The following is a 17819-nucleotide window of genomic DNA, read 5'->3' as shown; positions in this document are numbered from 1 at the left end:
TGTTTCTTTCACTATTTACATTATTTTGGCTGTACAAGGGTGAACAGTCTCACTCAGACCTACTTCACAAGTGATCTAGACATTATACAAATATGTACAAAGACGTCACATCAGGTGTGTGCGCACACCCGTCCACGCAGACATGACCCCGTGTAAGGCAACTTCTTTTGTGATGACGACACGTGATCTGTGCGGCAAAGGGCAGCGTCCACGAGGAGCTGTCCACCCCGCCTGCCTGTCTGTTTCACAGTTGTGTGATTCAGTAATTTCAGTAGGCAAGATGACCGCTTCACTGGCAAAAAAGCAGTGAATAATTATAAAAAGAGCTGCTTTCAAATGCAGAAACCGCCATTATCCAGAAATCTAAGAAGCAAAGTGCTTGGAGGCACTCCTGGCCTTCTTGTGGCTACCAAGAATGAGAAAATGGCAGGGATGATTTATTGCTCTGAGTATCTTCGTCCACATAGGAGTCCAAGAGACTCAATGCATGGACCCTCAAACACCATCAGTTGCTCACTTCAAGCACTTCTTCACTTTGCTGTGGAGGATTTTCTTCTGAAAGATAACAAACACGGGAGAAATCTTCCTAAATGATGGTCTCAAAGGCAGGCAGCTAAGAGAACTTTCGAGATAAAATAGGAAGACCTCAGTCAAGAACCATATTCTTACGTGAGTGGCATAAGGCTAATGTTTCCAGTCTCACAAGAATAATAAACCAGGACTCAAGCATGAGCCTGAGGGCCTGGGTCAGAGGATCAGACAGCCTGCTCTACAGAGACCACACTCCAAAACCAACAATTCTAACTTTTCACGGATATTAAAATTACATGGGATATAACAACAGGGTTGTTAGAAACAGTAAGCAACTATAGTATAATTTTTAACTCATGTTTTTGTAGCTAGGAAGAGTAAAAATACCTCTAAGGCCATAATATTCATTTTATATTATTAATTTTCATATTCACAATATTCATTTGTAAAACTATATACATTTAAAAAATCATTAGAATCTTAAATTTTCCTAATAACAGAATCAGCCTGTTTACCTTTCTCAGGTTGAGGGTGCTCCAAAGGCTTGCTTTTGGATGAAGAGGTCCCTACACTGTCTGAAGTTTTATTACTTGAGTGGGAACCCTGCTCCACTTCACATAAATAGACATCAATGGGTCCTTTGGTGCTCCTGATATGTACTGTGATAGAATCCTAGCAAAAGACACAGAAAGCATTAAGATGAATGAGAGGATTCATGAATTACATTTTTTCACTTATTAGAACTGTTAAAGTTTCAAGGGACACTTTCGGAAATTCTCATCCAGGTAGTTTCTTTGCTGTCATATACTTGAGAATATCATGTACTTGCTTAGACTGAACCACAGGAAGCACTCACTAGGAAGTATCACTTCAAAGTCACAATTTGAGTGTGACTGGAATAAACAAAAGGTGCTCCTTAACTGTCTGTCATACACTGTCCAGTTAACAGCTAGGGTCTCACGTGCACTGTGGTCTTCTGGGGATAAAAGGGAAGGTGGGTAGGAGCTGCTTCACTGAGGGAGGTTAAGTCCCCTATTGCAAAGAAGAAGACACGACTTCAGTACTTCAGCACGACTTCAGTCTATCAGGCCATCAGCACTCCATCTGTCCTAAGAATGGTCTCACTCCTTGGTTCTGATTCCACCCTGAACACGCATCTTCAACAAGTATCTTTCAACACAAACTTTCCTGTAAGCAGTGGACAGTATTTCCACACACATTAATTTTACTTTTCATTTTAAATGTTTAACTTAGTGTCCTCCTTTCTCTGTGAGTCTTTTATGAGTTTGGCTAGTGAGCTAATTCCCCAGAGCCCTGTTTGACACTGGATCTTAACACTGAGGCCAATTCTTGGTGATTCCTCTAAGAGCCCATGATAGTACGATGGCTAAGAACAGACTCTGAAACCAAACTGTCTGGGTTTGAATTCTGTTTCTCTCACTTACTGTATGATGGTAAGAAAGTTTATCGTTCTGTGCTTTAGATTTCTCATCTGTAAGAGGACAATAATCATGACTACTGAGTTTCTGTTACTCAAAACACATTAAACACATTAAAATGGGTCAAGAGCCTTGAGCTGTGGATCAAGGATGCAGCTAACATGCACACTAGTTATTAAGTTACTGGGACTGCAACAACGCACAGCCGACACAGCTGGCTTGCCTGCCTTTGTTGTTTAGTCACACAGTTGTGTCCAATTCTTTGTGACCCATGGACTGCAGTCCACCAGGCTCCTCCGTCCATGGGACTTTCCAGCAAGAACACTGGAGTGGGTTGCCATTTTCTTCTCCAGGGGATCTTCCCAACACAGGGACTGAACCCGCATCTCCTGCGCTGTAGGTGGATTCTTTACTGCTGAGCCACCAGGGAAGCCCGTTTCCCTTTGAACCTTCTTAAGAACGGGAGTGGGGGGTGGGGTGGGGTGGAGAATTCTTGCTTGGAGAATCCCCACGTACAGAAGAGCTTGGCGGGCTAAAGTCCATAGGTGGCAAAGAGTCAGACGTGACTTGAGCAACTAAGCACACGCACACACACACAAACATGCATGCACGTAGGTGCGCGCATGCACACACACACAAAAGCAGGGCTACCTACCTCTTTGGGAGCTGGAACATCCAATCTGGTTTCTGCCGGCGCTTTAACTGCAATTACAATCTGTTCATGGAAGGCTTGGATGCTGTGAATGTCTTGATACGTCACATATGCTAGTGTAAAAATCAGTTAAGGGTCTCTAAACAGAGGGTGGAGATTAAAAAATTATTTCATATGTAATTCTTACTATTTCATCAACGACCCTTAGGATTTTAGGAAGTGTTTTACAATATAACTCAAAAGAATTCTTTTATCCTACTGTGATAGTGATGACACTTTCTGGAGAAAAAATAGTAATAAAGTCTGGGTGTTTAAAACAAAGACCACACGAAGGTATTCAAACCTCCCTGTACTTTTCCCTATCACTGCTACATCTTATGAGCACCTCTAGGGGAAAAAAAGTGTTTTGATGAGAATCTCCTAAAATGTAAGGGAGAAAGAATCTGTTAGTAGTAGAAACAACTTAGAACCAGTTTTTCAGGACTATCACGTACTCATGGGAGTGCTCTCATGCCAAACTATTTTCCATCTTGCTACCTGCATTTTTCTCATTTTATTGTATTGCTTGAAATTTTACCATTTACCTGATTTAAAGGGTTTCCCCAGCATTTTTTTTTTAAACTCCACAGACCTTTCTGACTGAGTCTAGTGACAGCATTTACTTTCCTTCCAGTAACTATATTGTGGAAACAGGAGTTTTTGACTGGTGTAGAACCTCAGTAAATTTGAAACGTGGACTAGCTCAGTATCGGTGACACCTCAGAAAGGTGCTGCATGGGGAACACGGCAGCAAAACTGTCTAGGAGACTAGGGGGGAGATCAGAATTAAAGACAATCTCCCCCTTTGGTCCCAGAGACACTAAACTGAAGAGCATGACCATCCAACTGCGTCAGGCTTGGTGGACTGGAAAGGCAGTTTCAGTATCATTTCTATAGCAGTTCATTCACTTCTAAAGGTCTGGTTTTGTATCTTAAATATATTAATTAAATTTCCAAGCTGAGCCTACTATTTAAGGTAATTGCTTTGGGAGATTTTTTTTTAGGGTACAGATTAAAGGATATCTTTCATTTTCTTTGTCATCTGTTAACTCAAACAACTGTTGAGCACAATCCTTGATTAACTCATCCAGGGCATCTTCCATTGCTGATAAGTCAGATAGCTCCTCCTGCAGCTTCTTCTGTTGGGGCACTGCTCCAAAATTGCTAAGATCAGATCCTCTTTAAAAGAAAAAGATCACTATCAACAACATCTGGGAGATTACAAATTAATACAAGTTAGGTTACTGGAATGTCTCCAGAAGTTTACACCTGGTGTCTCCCTCAACAACAGACAACAGGTAACAAACTCCACTCCTGTTCTCCTGTTATTCTAGGCAACCATTACTTCTCTTTGGTTTTTGTCACCATTTCTATTCTCTGACACAGAAACTTTAAAAACAAAACCAGCATCATGACCCTCTGGAAATCAGAAGTTCTACGGAAAGCTTACTAAAGTTCAATGAGCAGTGAACTGAGTTAGCAGCAGCCAGTTTCAGCCCAGCTCTACTTTCCACAGTGTAACTTTTGACAAGTTCCTGTCCATCCGTGTTTGTGCTCAGTCGTGTCTGACTCTTTTGCGACCCTTCGGACTGAAGCCTGCCAGGCTCCTCTGTCCCTGGGATTTTCTAGGCAAAGACACTGGAGTGCTATCTCCTCTTCCAGGGGATCTTCCTGACTCACAGATCGAATCAGCGTCTCCTGTGTCTTCTGCATTGCAGGTGGATTCTTTACCTACCGAGCCACGGGAGAAGCCCTTTCGACAAGGTAGTCTTTTAACCCTTTAGTTTTTACACATGAAAAATAGCACATATTGGCCAAACGACAGTTCATCTGCTAAAATTCTGAGTCTTAATTTTTCCCTACAGTGCATATTTAAGCTGGTTCTACCTGAATATGATGATATTTTTTAAAGATTTATTTTCTTTATTACAGTCTGCCCCAATATGATGTGACTTGAGCAGCTACTGATACTCATTCTTTTCTTCCATCTTTATAGAAAATTAAGAGGGGAGAGGCTGTTACAACTTTACCTTTTGCTTGCTAGTTCTCAAATCTGGTTCTAATGATTTAGAACACAATCCAACATTAGCCCCTAGAACGTTAGTTATTATTCAGCAAACATGTTCAAATTAGAATTCAGTTTGCATTTCTGTACTACTAAAAAAAATAACCTCCTTTTTGAACCCCTTTCCTCTAATAGCAAAGTTAACTACTGAGAATCATTTAATGATCTTTGCTGGTAGATTTTCTTTTGCCTGCAAGGTATCTAGGTACTTATATGCTGGAACTGTTTCTTACTGATTCAAAATACTTGTGTGTTGTTAAGTATAACAGCTCCCTTCTTTTGCGTGTGTGTGTGTCCCCCACACTTATCTATACATAATATCTACATTTATATCTACATTTATACCATAAGGTCTTCTTTCGCTGAAATCCTTCCTAATCATATGCTAAGTCTTTACCAATTGACTCTGAGATAGGCAGCCTCCTGAATTTTTTTTTTTTTTTTTAACATTCAGGGGATTGTGTTTCCAAGCCTGACCTGCACCATAACCACTGGGGGTTGCTGTTAAGAAGGCGGGTATCTGCCTTCTCCCAGAACTGAATTAAAGCTCCTTGGGAGGAGGCCTCTCTGTGTTCACACTCCAGTACAAGAACCACTGTTTTACTGCCTTAACTGATTTCCCCCCTGGTATCAATGATCAATTGGAACTGAGGAAATTTTTATTTTTTTTTAAATTCCTACACAATCAGATGCCCACTTACCTTGAAAAGTGAAATTCCTAAAACTAATCATGGGACTTCCCTGGTGGTCCAGTGGCTAAGAGTCCACGTTGCAGTGCAGGGGCCACGGGTTTGATCTCTGGTCTGGGAACGTCCCACATGCCACGGGGCAGCTTAAGCCCACGTGCCCTAGAGCTGGTGCTCCAGAACAAGAGAAGCCCGAGCACCACAGCAAAGAGTAGCCCCTGCTCGTCCCAACTAGAGAAAGCCCACGTGCAGTGATGAAGACCCAGAGCAGCCAAAAATAACTAAATAAAAAATTAAAAAAAAACAAACAAACAACTAATCATGACTCCACTCAGCTTTTCCATAATATTGGGGTGATATTATATGGCTTTTAATTGGCACCAAGTAGGGAAAAAAAAAACAAAAACACTGATAGTATCTAGTTTAAGCACAGTATTGTCACTTATTGAGGAGGAAAAAAAAAAAAAAAAAACCATGAAAAATTTGAAAACAACTCACATCCATCTAATATGGTTCTTAGACTTCTTTTCAACCAGGTCGATTCCATCTAAGACGTTGGTGATGTCGTACACTCTTCGTTTTCGTACTCCCAGTTTCGTTGCAACCTTGTTTAAGTCAAGAATGCCCCCAGGAGCAGATCTGACAAGATCCATAAATTTTCGAGTTAAATAAACCAGTGATACATCAAAACGAGGTCTCTTCACTTTTAGTGCTTCTGGGAAACAAAACAAACACAATTCGTAAAATTTAAATAGCATTTCTTTCTCAATTCATTAAAAAGACCATTTATTTCTTCTTGATCAATAACCACAGACACCTACAGATATTCTACCCACTGACCAAATCGTAGCTAATTTTTACAAAATCGACTTCTCAAAGTGGATGAAAACTTACTAGCCTAATCCAGGTAAACAAAGGCTTTAGACTTAGAGTATTTGAAATATGCAACCAGTTTCCACGGAGTATGTGAATCTGAACGGCATCATACCAGACATAAATGGTGAGCCTGCATCTGTATCCATACCACTCTCAGGAACAGGATTAGAAATGATGTTTAGAATCAAATTTCTCATTTGGTCCTCAAGTCAAGAAATTCTTTATGAAGCAAAGTTAGAGATTTAGCTTTAAAAAAAATGTTTAAAATGTCCCTATACATGTTATAGTCTAAACCAACCTGATGAAATCTGGAAAGGGCTCAAATCAGTCTTCTAATTAGCATGGTTAGAATATACCTTGAGGGAAAGTGGCGTGACTATTTCTTAAAATATTCAGTACCCTATATTAACAGATAAGCAAATGAATAGGGAAAAACCTCTTTAATCCCCTCATTTATTCATTACTATGGTTTTCTAGATACCCCCTGACACTATGCACACACTTTCACATGCTCACGTAAATATGTAAATATATACAGTCTTAAAAAACGAGAATAGAAACATACCACTTTTTAACATAGTTTTTTAATTCAGTATTATGAACATTCTGATATGTCAACAAATTTCTTTCAACTTTATTCTTTATGGCTGCATGTTTAACTGCACGGATATTTGCTCAACTCGGCTCAATGCTGGAAATTCAAATTATTTCTAATTTTACTATTTTGCACAATACTTCAATGAATCCCCTAGAAGCTAAATTTTTGTATGAGTCTTTGTTTCCTTTAGATAGGTTTCAAGATGTGGAATTGTTAAGTAAAAACGTATTTTTAAATGCTGCCAAACCTGCTATTCAGGATGTGGGTTCTATCAGTTTTACCAAGTTTATAAGGGCCTCCTCTCTTACCCTTGCCAAAACTGAATATTATCATTCTTTCCATCTTTCCCATTTTGATACTAAAATAATACTTCTTAAGGTTTAGTGTGCAGAGGAAATAAATTCTATAAATAATTAGCTGTCCTCCTGGTGTGGAATATGTAATTACACTTTTTTTCCTACTTCATAGCACACCACAGAATCCTTCAAAGGAAACAGTCATCCTATCTTCAATCAGAAATGCTCTTCTCCAGAACCTCTATAATATTATATTCAACTTAAACACCACTGGTGGTTACTCCAAGAAACAAAAGGACATATTTTATAACATAAATGTCTTCTATGTGGAGACTACTCCTATACTTAAACAGGATTAGGTAAGAATTAAATTTTTCTTTTTTAAAAAGTAGAAGATAGTCACCATTCTATAAAACCATGCAAGTTTACAAATGAGAAATTCTGACTTTAAAAACATTTACATCTGACTCTTGACCAAGGCAAGAGTTAACCCGTGTATAATTTATAGAATTTGAACCCTATCTGCAGATTCAACCAACCCGTCTGTTTGGCTAAGTGAAATCACCATCGTGTTTCTGGGTTAGAGAGACCCCATGGGCAGCAGGGAAGGCCTGGCAGAGATGACCAGAGTGGGTGGCACAGGAAGCAGAACCTGACCCAGGGATAAGACCGCACGCTCAAATCTGAGCAAGGGGATGAATCCTGACTGGACAAGTTACTTAATCCCGCTGGGCCTCCGTTTACTCATCTATTGAATAGGAATAATAATCCATACCTTTACTTTGAACGGTTGCTGGGATAATCCATGCAAAGAGCTGAATACAGGCCAGGCACTGCATGAGCTCAATACACGTGAGACATGAGTCTAAGTCACGGCATGGGGCAGACAAAGGAAACGCTTCCAGAGGAAAACTGGGGGCCAGATTATTGGTGGGACTGTGGGGGGTGCCGAGGAGAAATGAAAGCTGACGTTAAGATTCATACTGGGTGTCTAGGCACCGTCTATCCCCTGAGATTAGGACAGGAGTAGATGGAAAGAGCACAAGGAACCAAAGGAAACCAAGAGGGCAAAGACTGTCCTCACATTTGTTGCCAAACCTCCTTCAATTCCACTGATGACAATAACTGCTCTCAGATCTCCGAGAAATATCCCTAAACACGGACCATTTAGAAAAAAAAAAGACATTTCCTAAGTAATGAGGAATAAACTGGCATTTGTGCAGTTTTGTGTGCATTGACAGCCTACAACCTCAGGAGTTTTTGCCGAAATTCCAAGCTTGACATTTCAGTCTACAAATAGTACATTTTATTTAAGTTACTCATCAACTCAGGCACCTTTAAAATAAATCACTGAAATCATAAAACAGCAAAACCTAAAACCTATTCAGGAATCAACTTACTTCTCATGGACACATATTGTACATTATCTTCTAAATTAATCCTTATTTTTGATGGCTGGAAAAGAGAAGATACAGAAATTTAACTTAGTAATTTAAATACAAGCAAATGAATAGCAAAAAAAAAAAAGGCAAATGAACAACATTTTACTGGATAACACAAAGGTTTGTCTTTTTTTTCACCCTGGGAAATAATTATGGTGTGAGGAAACCAGTCCTTCTCCTAAACTACATTTATGCTAACTGTCATCACATCTGACAGTGTTTACACACTTGCATTTCTGAAACTGCACAGGCCTCCACAGGTATGGAAAGTAGAAGTGAAAGTCGCTCAGTTGTGTCCGACTCTTTGTGACTCCATGGACTATACAGTCCATGGAATTCTCCAGGCCAGAATGCTGGAGTGGGTAGCCTTTCCCTTCTCCAGGGGATGTTCCCAACCCAGGGATCAAACCCAGGTCCCCCTCATTGCAGGCGGATTCTTTACCAGCTGAGCCACAAGGGAAGCCCACAGCTATGGAAGCAGGAGTTAGAGAGATGGGGTAGGGAGAGAAAGGAAGGGTGGTGCCAGTAGAGGAGCACCAATACTGGAATTCATTACTACATGGACATTAATTTATTGACTGCATCAGGTACTGGGGGTAAAGGGGAATTCAGAGGTGATCAGGACTCTGTCTCTGACTCTGGAAGGTAGGGGAGAGATCTACACCCAAACTAACAAATGCTCACCCTTTGCTAACTCATTGTTAAGTGGCTCCAGAGAAATGAGCTCACAAACTTTCATTTTCACAAGCAGCCATGCAGTCCCATGATAATTAATGTAAAAACAGCATTTCTAATCAAGGAAAATAATGCATGTAATGTAACTGGAAACTTCGGTATTAGATTAATAAAACACTTCTTGTAAATCCCTGAGGCAACCACGAAATTAGTATAACAGGGGCTCCACTGCCAATGCTCATCATTTTACTAGCTACCTGAAGGCTATGAAAGCTTTCATAAACTTGTAACGTTTGCAGTACATTTAAAAATTGTTTTTTGCAAAACATATAAATTCTAACCATGAGGCTAATAAAGAAAAACCCATATTAGCATTTCGCTTAGAACAAAGTGTAACGATGTCATGTGTCTCCAGACAGGCTGTGGGTGGGTTTAGTTTCTGTTTAAGTGAAAAAACTGCCCTCAATGGGGGCCCAGCAAAACTGGGGGAAGAGGATTTCATGAGCAGCTCTAAGAGAATAGTCACCAGAACTCTGGGGTGTAGCCAGGAATTCTCAGGAGGGACCCCCAGCCAAGCCTTGGAAGACAAGCCAGATTTTGGGGAACTTGTGGGAGGTTGGGGAGAGAGGATAAATAATTCTTGGTGCAGGAAGTGATGTGACTAAAGGTATGGAAATACAAACCACCTGGTCCCTTTCGCAAGGCAGCCTGACTGGCTAGTGTGAAATCGACTTGTCACTGAGGTTGGAAGGGCCTGCCAGCACCATGCTCGACATGGAGGACTATGAAAGTCATGCCCTGGAGTTTGGCCTTTAGGTTGTAACCAGCGCAGAAACGCCACAGATTTCTGAGCAAGACACGACATCCTTGGGCTCATGGTTCAGAGATCCAAGCACGGTGGCAATACAGCAAAAAGACTGAGGAATGGGGAAGCCTGAAGGCGAGGTGAGCAGCTAAGTAGCTCTCTCCTTGCTGGTGTTACTATACAAGCCTTGGCACAATGGTTCCCTTACCATTCATGACAAAAGGATGGCATCTGTCAGCAAGTTAACTTGATATGGAATAACTCCTCTGAAGCAGAATTCCACTGTAAAATTAATTCAGTTGTCGGAACTTGAACACCTGCAGGTATATCTGCTGGGTGCAAAACCAGAGTGGGGAGAGTCCATCAGGGACTCTGCCTGGCTGGCTCTCAGCGCAGTGCTGACAACAGGGACACACTGAAAGTAAGTGAAGTTCCTCAGTCGTGTCCAACTCTTTGCAACCCCATGGACTGTAGCCCACCAGGCTCCTCTGTCCATGGGATTCTCCAGGTAAGAATACTGCAGTGGTTTGCCATTTCCTTCTCCAGGGGATCTTCCCCACCCAGGGATCGAACCTGGGTCTCCCACATTGCAGGCAGACTATTTACCCTCTGAGCCACCAGGGACACGTTGAAGGGCAGTCCTATTGAAGCCAACCTTCAGACCAGGGTGACCAACTGTCACTGCTATTTTTACATTCAACCCTTCTGCTAAAAGACTATGAAACAAGAGCTGAACTATTGATGCAAGATTCTTAAAAGAAAAAAAATCCATCCTCATCACAGGGACCTGAAACACCCATCAACAAACACCCTAAGTTGCTACACCACTTCAATCACTATGGTGTCACAATCAACCCTGAGTGCACATGGACGGGATTAACAGAGCAGCAGCCCTCGGGGTCGTGCTGCAGATGAGACTCCTGTTCTCGGTTCAGAGCAGCAGGGCCCAGGCCCCCACCTGGACTACCTTCCCTATCTGCTCTCCGCATGTGCCCCACGGGCGCCTTCCCTGATCCAGACCCCTCCCTCTGGTCTCCTTATCTAGAAGGCTGCTATTCATGGCTTGGCTCGGGGATGGCGGTACCTCAATTAGTAACGTGAGAACGTACAACTTTCTTTCCCCCACATTCTTTGCTATAAACCACGTATTGGCTATATTGAGATCTGTGGGGAAAACAACATCCATTCGTTTTGGTCCCCACACCCCCAACCGAACAAAGAAACCCTCTCTCTTTATTCTGGAGGACTCACGATAGCATCATGGCCTCTCAGGGGCAGACCTCCCAAGTAAAGATCGTGTAAATCCCACAGACCTACAATTCAGGAGATTTCTGATGTGTCACAGCAATGACACATTCACCTCATTTATACTCAACAGTTCTTGGCTTAAGATGGGGCTCAGGACCACCAGGACTTCTCAGGTACTGGGAGACTTCCCTCATCTGTAACACAGTGTAAGGACAGACCTCTATTAGAGCCCACTTTCCAGCTATTGTGAAGATCAAATGACCAATTCTGTAAACTGGAAAAAATCCCAAGAAAGCGTAAGAGACTATTATTATTGTTGTCCTGTTTGAACCAGAACAGTTCTTGGCACATGCAGGCACTTGGTAAACATTTGTTAAACTTATGAATGGAAGAGTGAAATAGGATCTTGTCACAGATGACGTTAACTGGTAAACAACACTGTGTATTTACAGACATAGGGACACTGGGAAAAGACGCCCTCTTGGATACCCCATCTGTAAGGATCACTGAGACTAGGAGGCCTCATGTTCTGTTTTCTAATACAAATTTATCACCTGGGGAGACTCAGTCTGACAATCCTGGTGAGCCTTTCCAGCTATGCTAACTCTAGTGAACCATATTCGACAGACAGGTGAGGAGCTTTTCCTTGTCTCACAGGCCTAAAGATCTGGAGGAACTATATTTGAGGCTATACTTAACGAGCTACACTGAAGGAGCCTGAATTCCTACCTTATTCTGAGCATAAAATCTGGTATTTTGAGGTTCAAATTATCCCAGATTCAGCCAATGGGAACCTTTTCAAAGCGGCTCCTGCACAGGACACATCTCTTACCTTCTCGGTGTCTCAGGGACGGCAGTCCTCAGAGGAACATCCTCAGACTTCTATGGCACTAGATGCTGCTGCTTCTAGTGCAGACAACCCACCCCTGGGGGCACTGTCAACATTTCTGTTCCTTCATGGAAGTCTGCCTGAAAGGACATGCTCAGGCATTTCCCTGAGGACCTACCCACGGACAGCCTGCTCTGCTCAGCAGCGTCTCACTCTCTGTGACCCCCCAAACTGTAGCCTGCGCGTCTCTGTCCATGGGATTTCCCAGGCAAGCATACTGGAGTGGGTTGCCATTTCCTCCTCCAGGAGATCTTCCCGACCCAGGGATCCAACCCGTGTCTCCTGCATTGGCAGGAGGATTCCTTACTGCTGAGCCAGCAGGGGAACCTAAAGGAGAGCCTGGTAGCAGCCAAACCTCAAGACTGGGCTTCCTAAAAAAGCTTGCGGTTCAAACACTCAAAATGCTCTTCTCACTTGTTCGGGTCTATAATCTGCTTCCATCTTGGCAGGGCCTCCACCTGAAACCACCGAGGCTGTCAAATACTCAAACTGCCCCTCCCACTTGTTTGGGTCTACTAGTCTGTCTCCATCCTGAAACCACCGAGGCTGCACTAGGCGCACACAGCTCTCTAGGAACCAGCAGCTCCTGGTGGGCCGGTCAGCACATTCCAAGTCATTTCACTGATGCTCCAAGTTTCAAATCTCAAAACCTACACTTTGCAATTTGAGATCTCAAAGGAGAAAGAAATAAAAGGTGAGTTTTAGGGGCTAAAATCTTAAACACTGCTTATAAATTGGTTAAAAATGTCTCTATACAGAGATGCTTGCTTGTCCGAAACAGCCTGTTTGGGGGAGTCATATCCCTTTAAGAGCTCTGCAGACACACACCTTTTTCCAGGGGTCTGCTCTCTAGTCACACATGCAAGTTTTCCTTATTTTTCAATGTGTAGACTAAATTCTATCTCTAATCATGTTGTGCCTTCGTAAAATTCCAGTTTTCAAGCCATTTATCTTAGGGGGAACATCAAATTCTCAGCTGAACACATAACTATTTTTTTGCATAGCATTTAACAATACATAGTCTACTAAATACTTCTAGTCATTATCCAATTTTTCTCAAAAATGCTGAGGTGTTGAAATCACCATTTCAAAGCCAGGAAAATAAACATTCATGCATTCAAACATTTAGAGAGTACCTACTTCATTCACTTAACAGCTGTTTACCAAAATAGCTTTCTTGGTTTTGCAAGAAGCCCCAGATATGCTGGGGACGTACCAGTGAAAGGCCAGAGCTGCTGCCCAGGGCGTGAAGTGCCCCCATGCTGAGGAAGGAGTATGTAGGAGGCTCACAGGAGTGCCCAGCACAGCCCAAAGGCTGGGCCAGCAAGTGAAAGGGAAGTTGCTCAGTCGTGTACGACCCTTTGTGACCCCATGGACTGTAGCCCACCAGGCTCCTCCGTCCATGGGATTCTCCAGGCAAGAATACTGGAGTGGGTTGCCGTTTCCTTCTCCAGGGGATCTTCCAGACCCAAGGATCGAACCCAGGTCTCCTGCACTGCAAGCAGATGCTTTAACCTCTGAGCCACCAGGGAAGCCCGGGTCAGCAAGGCTGCCCACAAATGACCTGTAATGGGAACCATGGGAGGTAAAAAGGGAAAGTGTGCTCTAAAGAAAAAAATTTTTAAAGGTGGAAGTGCAGATATACAGACGTCCAGAAGAATACAGACATACGGAAAATTCAGTAACCATAAGCAGTTCAGCAAAGATAAACTCAGGAGTCTGATGACATTAAGAAGTTTCTCCTCTATGATGAGAGCAGCTGGGAACCATGATAGATTCTTTAAGCCAAATGACGTGATCGTAAATACACTTTAAAAAGACCATTATGGTTAGTTACTATGTAGAGAATATATAGGAAAATCAGGGGCAAGATGAGAAGCAGGAAAACTAGTTGAGAAGATAGCAATCTAAAAGGCAAATGACAGCTAGAAGTGGCAAGTATAGGTGACTAATTTCTATTAGACAGGATGGAGGGGGTCCATTTGGAAAAGGTAAAGATTATACGTAGGATACCAGCTAGGGCAATATGGAGGGTGTAGTACCATTTGTTGCAATATGAGATCGAGAGTTGTTGCTTAAGCAAGACATGAATTCCACTTCAGGTGTTGAGTTTGAAATCTAGGTAGAGTTGTATAGTAGACAATTGGAAAGCTCTGAGCCCAATTTACAGATTTGGGAGTCATGACATGGTAACCAAAACTACCAGAGTAGATTGTTATTGTTTAGTGGCTAAGTTGTGTCCCACTTTTGTGACCCCATGGATGTAGCCCACCAGGCTCCTCTGCCCATGGGATTTCCCAGGCAAGAATACTGGAGTAGGTTGCCATTTCCGTCTCCAGGGCATCTTCCCGACCCAGGGGAATGTATCTGTGTCTCCTGCACTAGCAGGCAGATTCTTCACCACTGAGCCATCAGAGAAGCCCGACCAGAGTGGATAAGACTCTCTGAAACTCCAAGGGATACGTGTATCTTCTGACATTAAATGCAAAATAAAGTTTTTTCCATAGTAAGAGTTCATAGCTTTTATCAAATTCTAAAATAATGAGGAGAAAGTCTATGATAAACCTAGACAGCATATTAAAAAGCAGAGACATTACTTTCCTGACCAAGGCCAGTCTAGTCAAAGGTATGGTTTTTTCCAGTAGTCAGGTATGGATGTGAGAATTGGACCATAAAGAAAGCTGAGCACCGAAGAATTGATGCATTTGAACTCTGGTGCTGGAGAAGACTCTTGAGAGTCCCTTGGACTGCGAAGATATCCAACCAGTCAATCCTAAAGAATATCAGTTCTGAATATTCATAGGAAGGGCTGAAGATGAAGCTGAAGTTGCCAATCCTTTGGCCATCTGATGCAAAGAATGGACTCAGTGGAAAAGATGCTGATGCTGGGAAAGATTGAAGGCAGGAGGTGAAGGGGACAACAGAGGATGAGATGGTTGGATGGCATCACCGACTTGATGGACATGAGTTTGAGCAAGCTCCGGGAGTTGGTGATGGACAGAGAAGCCTGGTGTGCTGCAGTCCACGTGTGGCAGAGAGTCAGACACGACTGAGCTGAACTGAAAAGAAAAAGACCACCAGTACAAACAGTAACAGAAGTCACAAGAGTGCTGAATGACACCCCACATGAAGAAACTGTGGAGAAGGCTGAAGAGCCGAGTAAGACCAACATGGAAGGGATGGGAAAAGGAAGAGTTGACAAAAGAGAACACGAGAGGCCAGAGAGGCAGATGGAGTGCTGAGAGTATGTCCAAGGGGACACAATGGTGAGTTTCCAACAGAGTGAGTGGCCCATCGTGTTAAAACCACATCCGCTGGACCTGACAAGGTTGCTGACGACCTTGTTTAGGACAGTCGTAGAGTTGTGCTTAGGGCTGAGGTCCCCCAGCAGCAGGTCAAGGTGGTAATGAGATGTGAGCAAGAAGACTCAGAGCGCAGACAACTTTTTCAAAGAGTTTGGCTGTGAAGGGGAAGTGATATAGTAGGCGGAAAGGCATAAGGGATAAAAGGAGGGATCTCTCAAGAGGGAAATGGGATTTAGGACATTGTTGGGTCGGGAAGATCCAATGGAGAAGGGATAGGATACTCACTCCAGTATTCTTGGGCTTCCTTTGTGGCTCAGCTGGTAAAGAATCCACCCGCAATGCGGGAGACCTGGGTTCAACCCCTGGTTTGGGAAGATCCCCTGGAGAAGGGATCAGCTACCCACTCCAGTATTCTGACCTGGAGAATTTTGTGGTCTGTATGGTCCATGGGGTCGCATGAGCAACTTTTCATTTCACTTTAAGTAGTTGAGAATTTACCATCTGGAGTCAGACACTGGGAGGTTCAACCCAGGCTTTTCTACTTACTAACCACAGAAAAACCACTTAACATCTCCAAGTCTATCTTGACAACTGTCAAACAAGAATAATCCCTTAGGACTGCTGTGCGGAATTAAATGAGATGGCGCTCATCAACTATTTTGGAGCACTGAGTCCTCCTTGTGTCTGGATAATCTGACTTCAGGAAATGTTTATTTACTAGTAATGCGAAGAAAGCAGCAGAGAGGTCGAGAATGCAGGGAGAAATGGGGACTGATGGGTTCCTTCCATGGAAAAGTGCTGATAATCAAGAATACACTGCATGCAGTCCAGAGCAACAGAAGAATTGAACATTTCACAGAGAGTCTTAATCTCCCTTGCGTTTTCGCTGTCAAACAGGATGGAAGACGTGCTGAATGGGGGGAGCTGTGGGGTGGGATGTGTGGACACGGTTTTAAGAGGCTGCAGCTAAGTAGGAGCATGGGAGAGGAGGCTGCAGAGAACACGAAAAAAGAGCTTGCAGACCCACTGAGATAAAGATGGGCGAGCATGCCAGTGTCAGGCAAAGCGGTGCAATTTTCTCCAACACTGCTCTGTGGCCGGAAGGAAAGATGGGGAGCTGTGGGGTGGGACGTGTGAGGTGTGGACAGAGTTTAAAGCAGCTGCAGCTGAGTAGGAGACGGGCAGAGGAGGCTGCAGAGAACACGAAAATGAGAGCTTGCAGAGATCCACTGAGATAAAGACGGAAGAGCATGCCAGTGTCAGGCAAAGCTGTGCAATTTTCTCCAACACTGCTCTGTGGCCCGAAGGAAAATTCGAGGAGGCTGACAACGTTGTTTTGGAGCACATGGAAAGGATAAGGCAAAGGGTTTCAGCGGACGACGACGGCTCTGGTTCAGAGGACGTGACAGGCAGTGCGAGAACCCGGGAGCCCGAGGGAGCAGCCCCGGGGCCACCCTAGAGCCCGAGGACCCCCGACACGCACGCCGTTCCCCGCCCCCAACCCCGGGGGGGCTTACCAGCAGGCCCTCCACGTTGATGGGGTCGCGACAGCGACGGCGCACCGCCTCCTCCGCTGGGTCCACGAGCAGGCTGGGCAGCTTCCGCGCCGGTCGCTGCTGACTCATGCTGACCGGCCAGTCGCTCCTCGCCTCGCACCCCCGAGAGCTCTCCCGCCTTCTCCCGCTCCGCTCGGACGACGCACCCCCCAACACAACACGCCGGGTCCCGGGGGCTGGGGGGGCGGGAGGGGAGAAGGGGGCGTCGTCAAGCACGAACCGGGCCCCTGGCCGGCTCAGAGGCGCCGCCTAACTAGACCGGCTGGCGGACCAGACGCGACCCCGGGACGTGGGACGCGGGCGGGCTAAAGAGCACCGTGACCGCGCAACTCAGGACGCCAGTCCCGCCATCTTCCCGCATGCGCAGTGCGCCGCCGCTCCCAGTGCGCAGGCGCGTCGCCGCCGCCGCCGCCTCTGCCTCTGCCTGAGCACTCCCCGCAAGCCGCACGCGGCCCTCAGCCGGGCGGGACGAGGGAGAGCCCAGGAAATCCCGGAGGGCGGAGTCCGCGGAGAGGACAGCACCGCGAGAGGAAGACGCTGCGCGGGAGGTCCAGACGGAGGGGTCGGGGCGGGAGGCCAGGCTGCTGGGGCAGCTCGCTTGTGTCCCTCGGAGTTCTTGACACTAACCACACTAATAACTGAAAGTTCTCAGCGCGCAGGGAGTTAATTTACATCTCAGGCACTTGCCCAGTGCTGATGCTTTTTCGTCAGTGTTGG

The 17819-nt window shown here is 44.4% G+C and overlaps 1 protein-coding gene across 1 annotated transcript; it reads right to left on the bottom strand.

Moving 5' to 3' along the window:
* Positions 1-416: 416 nt before the first annotated feature.
* Positions 417-17470, bottom strand: E2F6 (E2F transcription factor 6). Its single transcript, XM_052648714.1, has 7 exons — positions 17064-17470; positions 8583-8637; positions 5911-6127; positions 3685-3840; positions 2626-2740; positions 1047-1203; positions 417-555 (listed from the first exon to the last, which is right to left on the bottom strand). The coding sequence occupies exons 1-7, from the start codon at positions 17169-17171 to the stop codon at positions 506-508; spliced, it is 858 nt and encodes a 285-aa protein (XP_052504674.1). The 5' UTR covers positions 17172-17470; the 3' UTR covers positions 417-505.
* Between the last annotated feature and the right edge of the window lie 349 nt (positions 17471-17819).

This window comes from Budorcas taxicolor, chromosome 11 (assembly GCF_023091745.1).
Source record: "Budorcas taxicolor isolate Tak-1 chromosome 11, Takin1.1, whole genome shotgun sequence".
Taxonomy (NCBI): domain Eukaryota; kingdom Metazoa; phylum Chordata; class Mammalia; order Artiodactyla; family Bovidae; genus Budorcas; species Budorcas taxicolor.
This window is presented reverse-complemented; position numbering and strand designations above follow the sequence as displayed.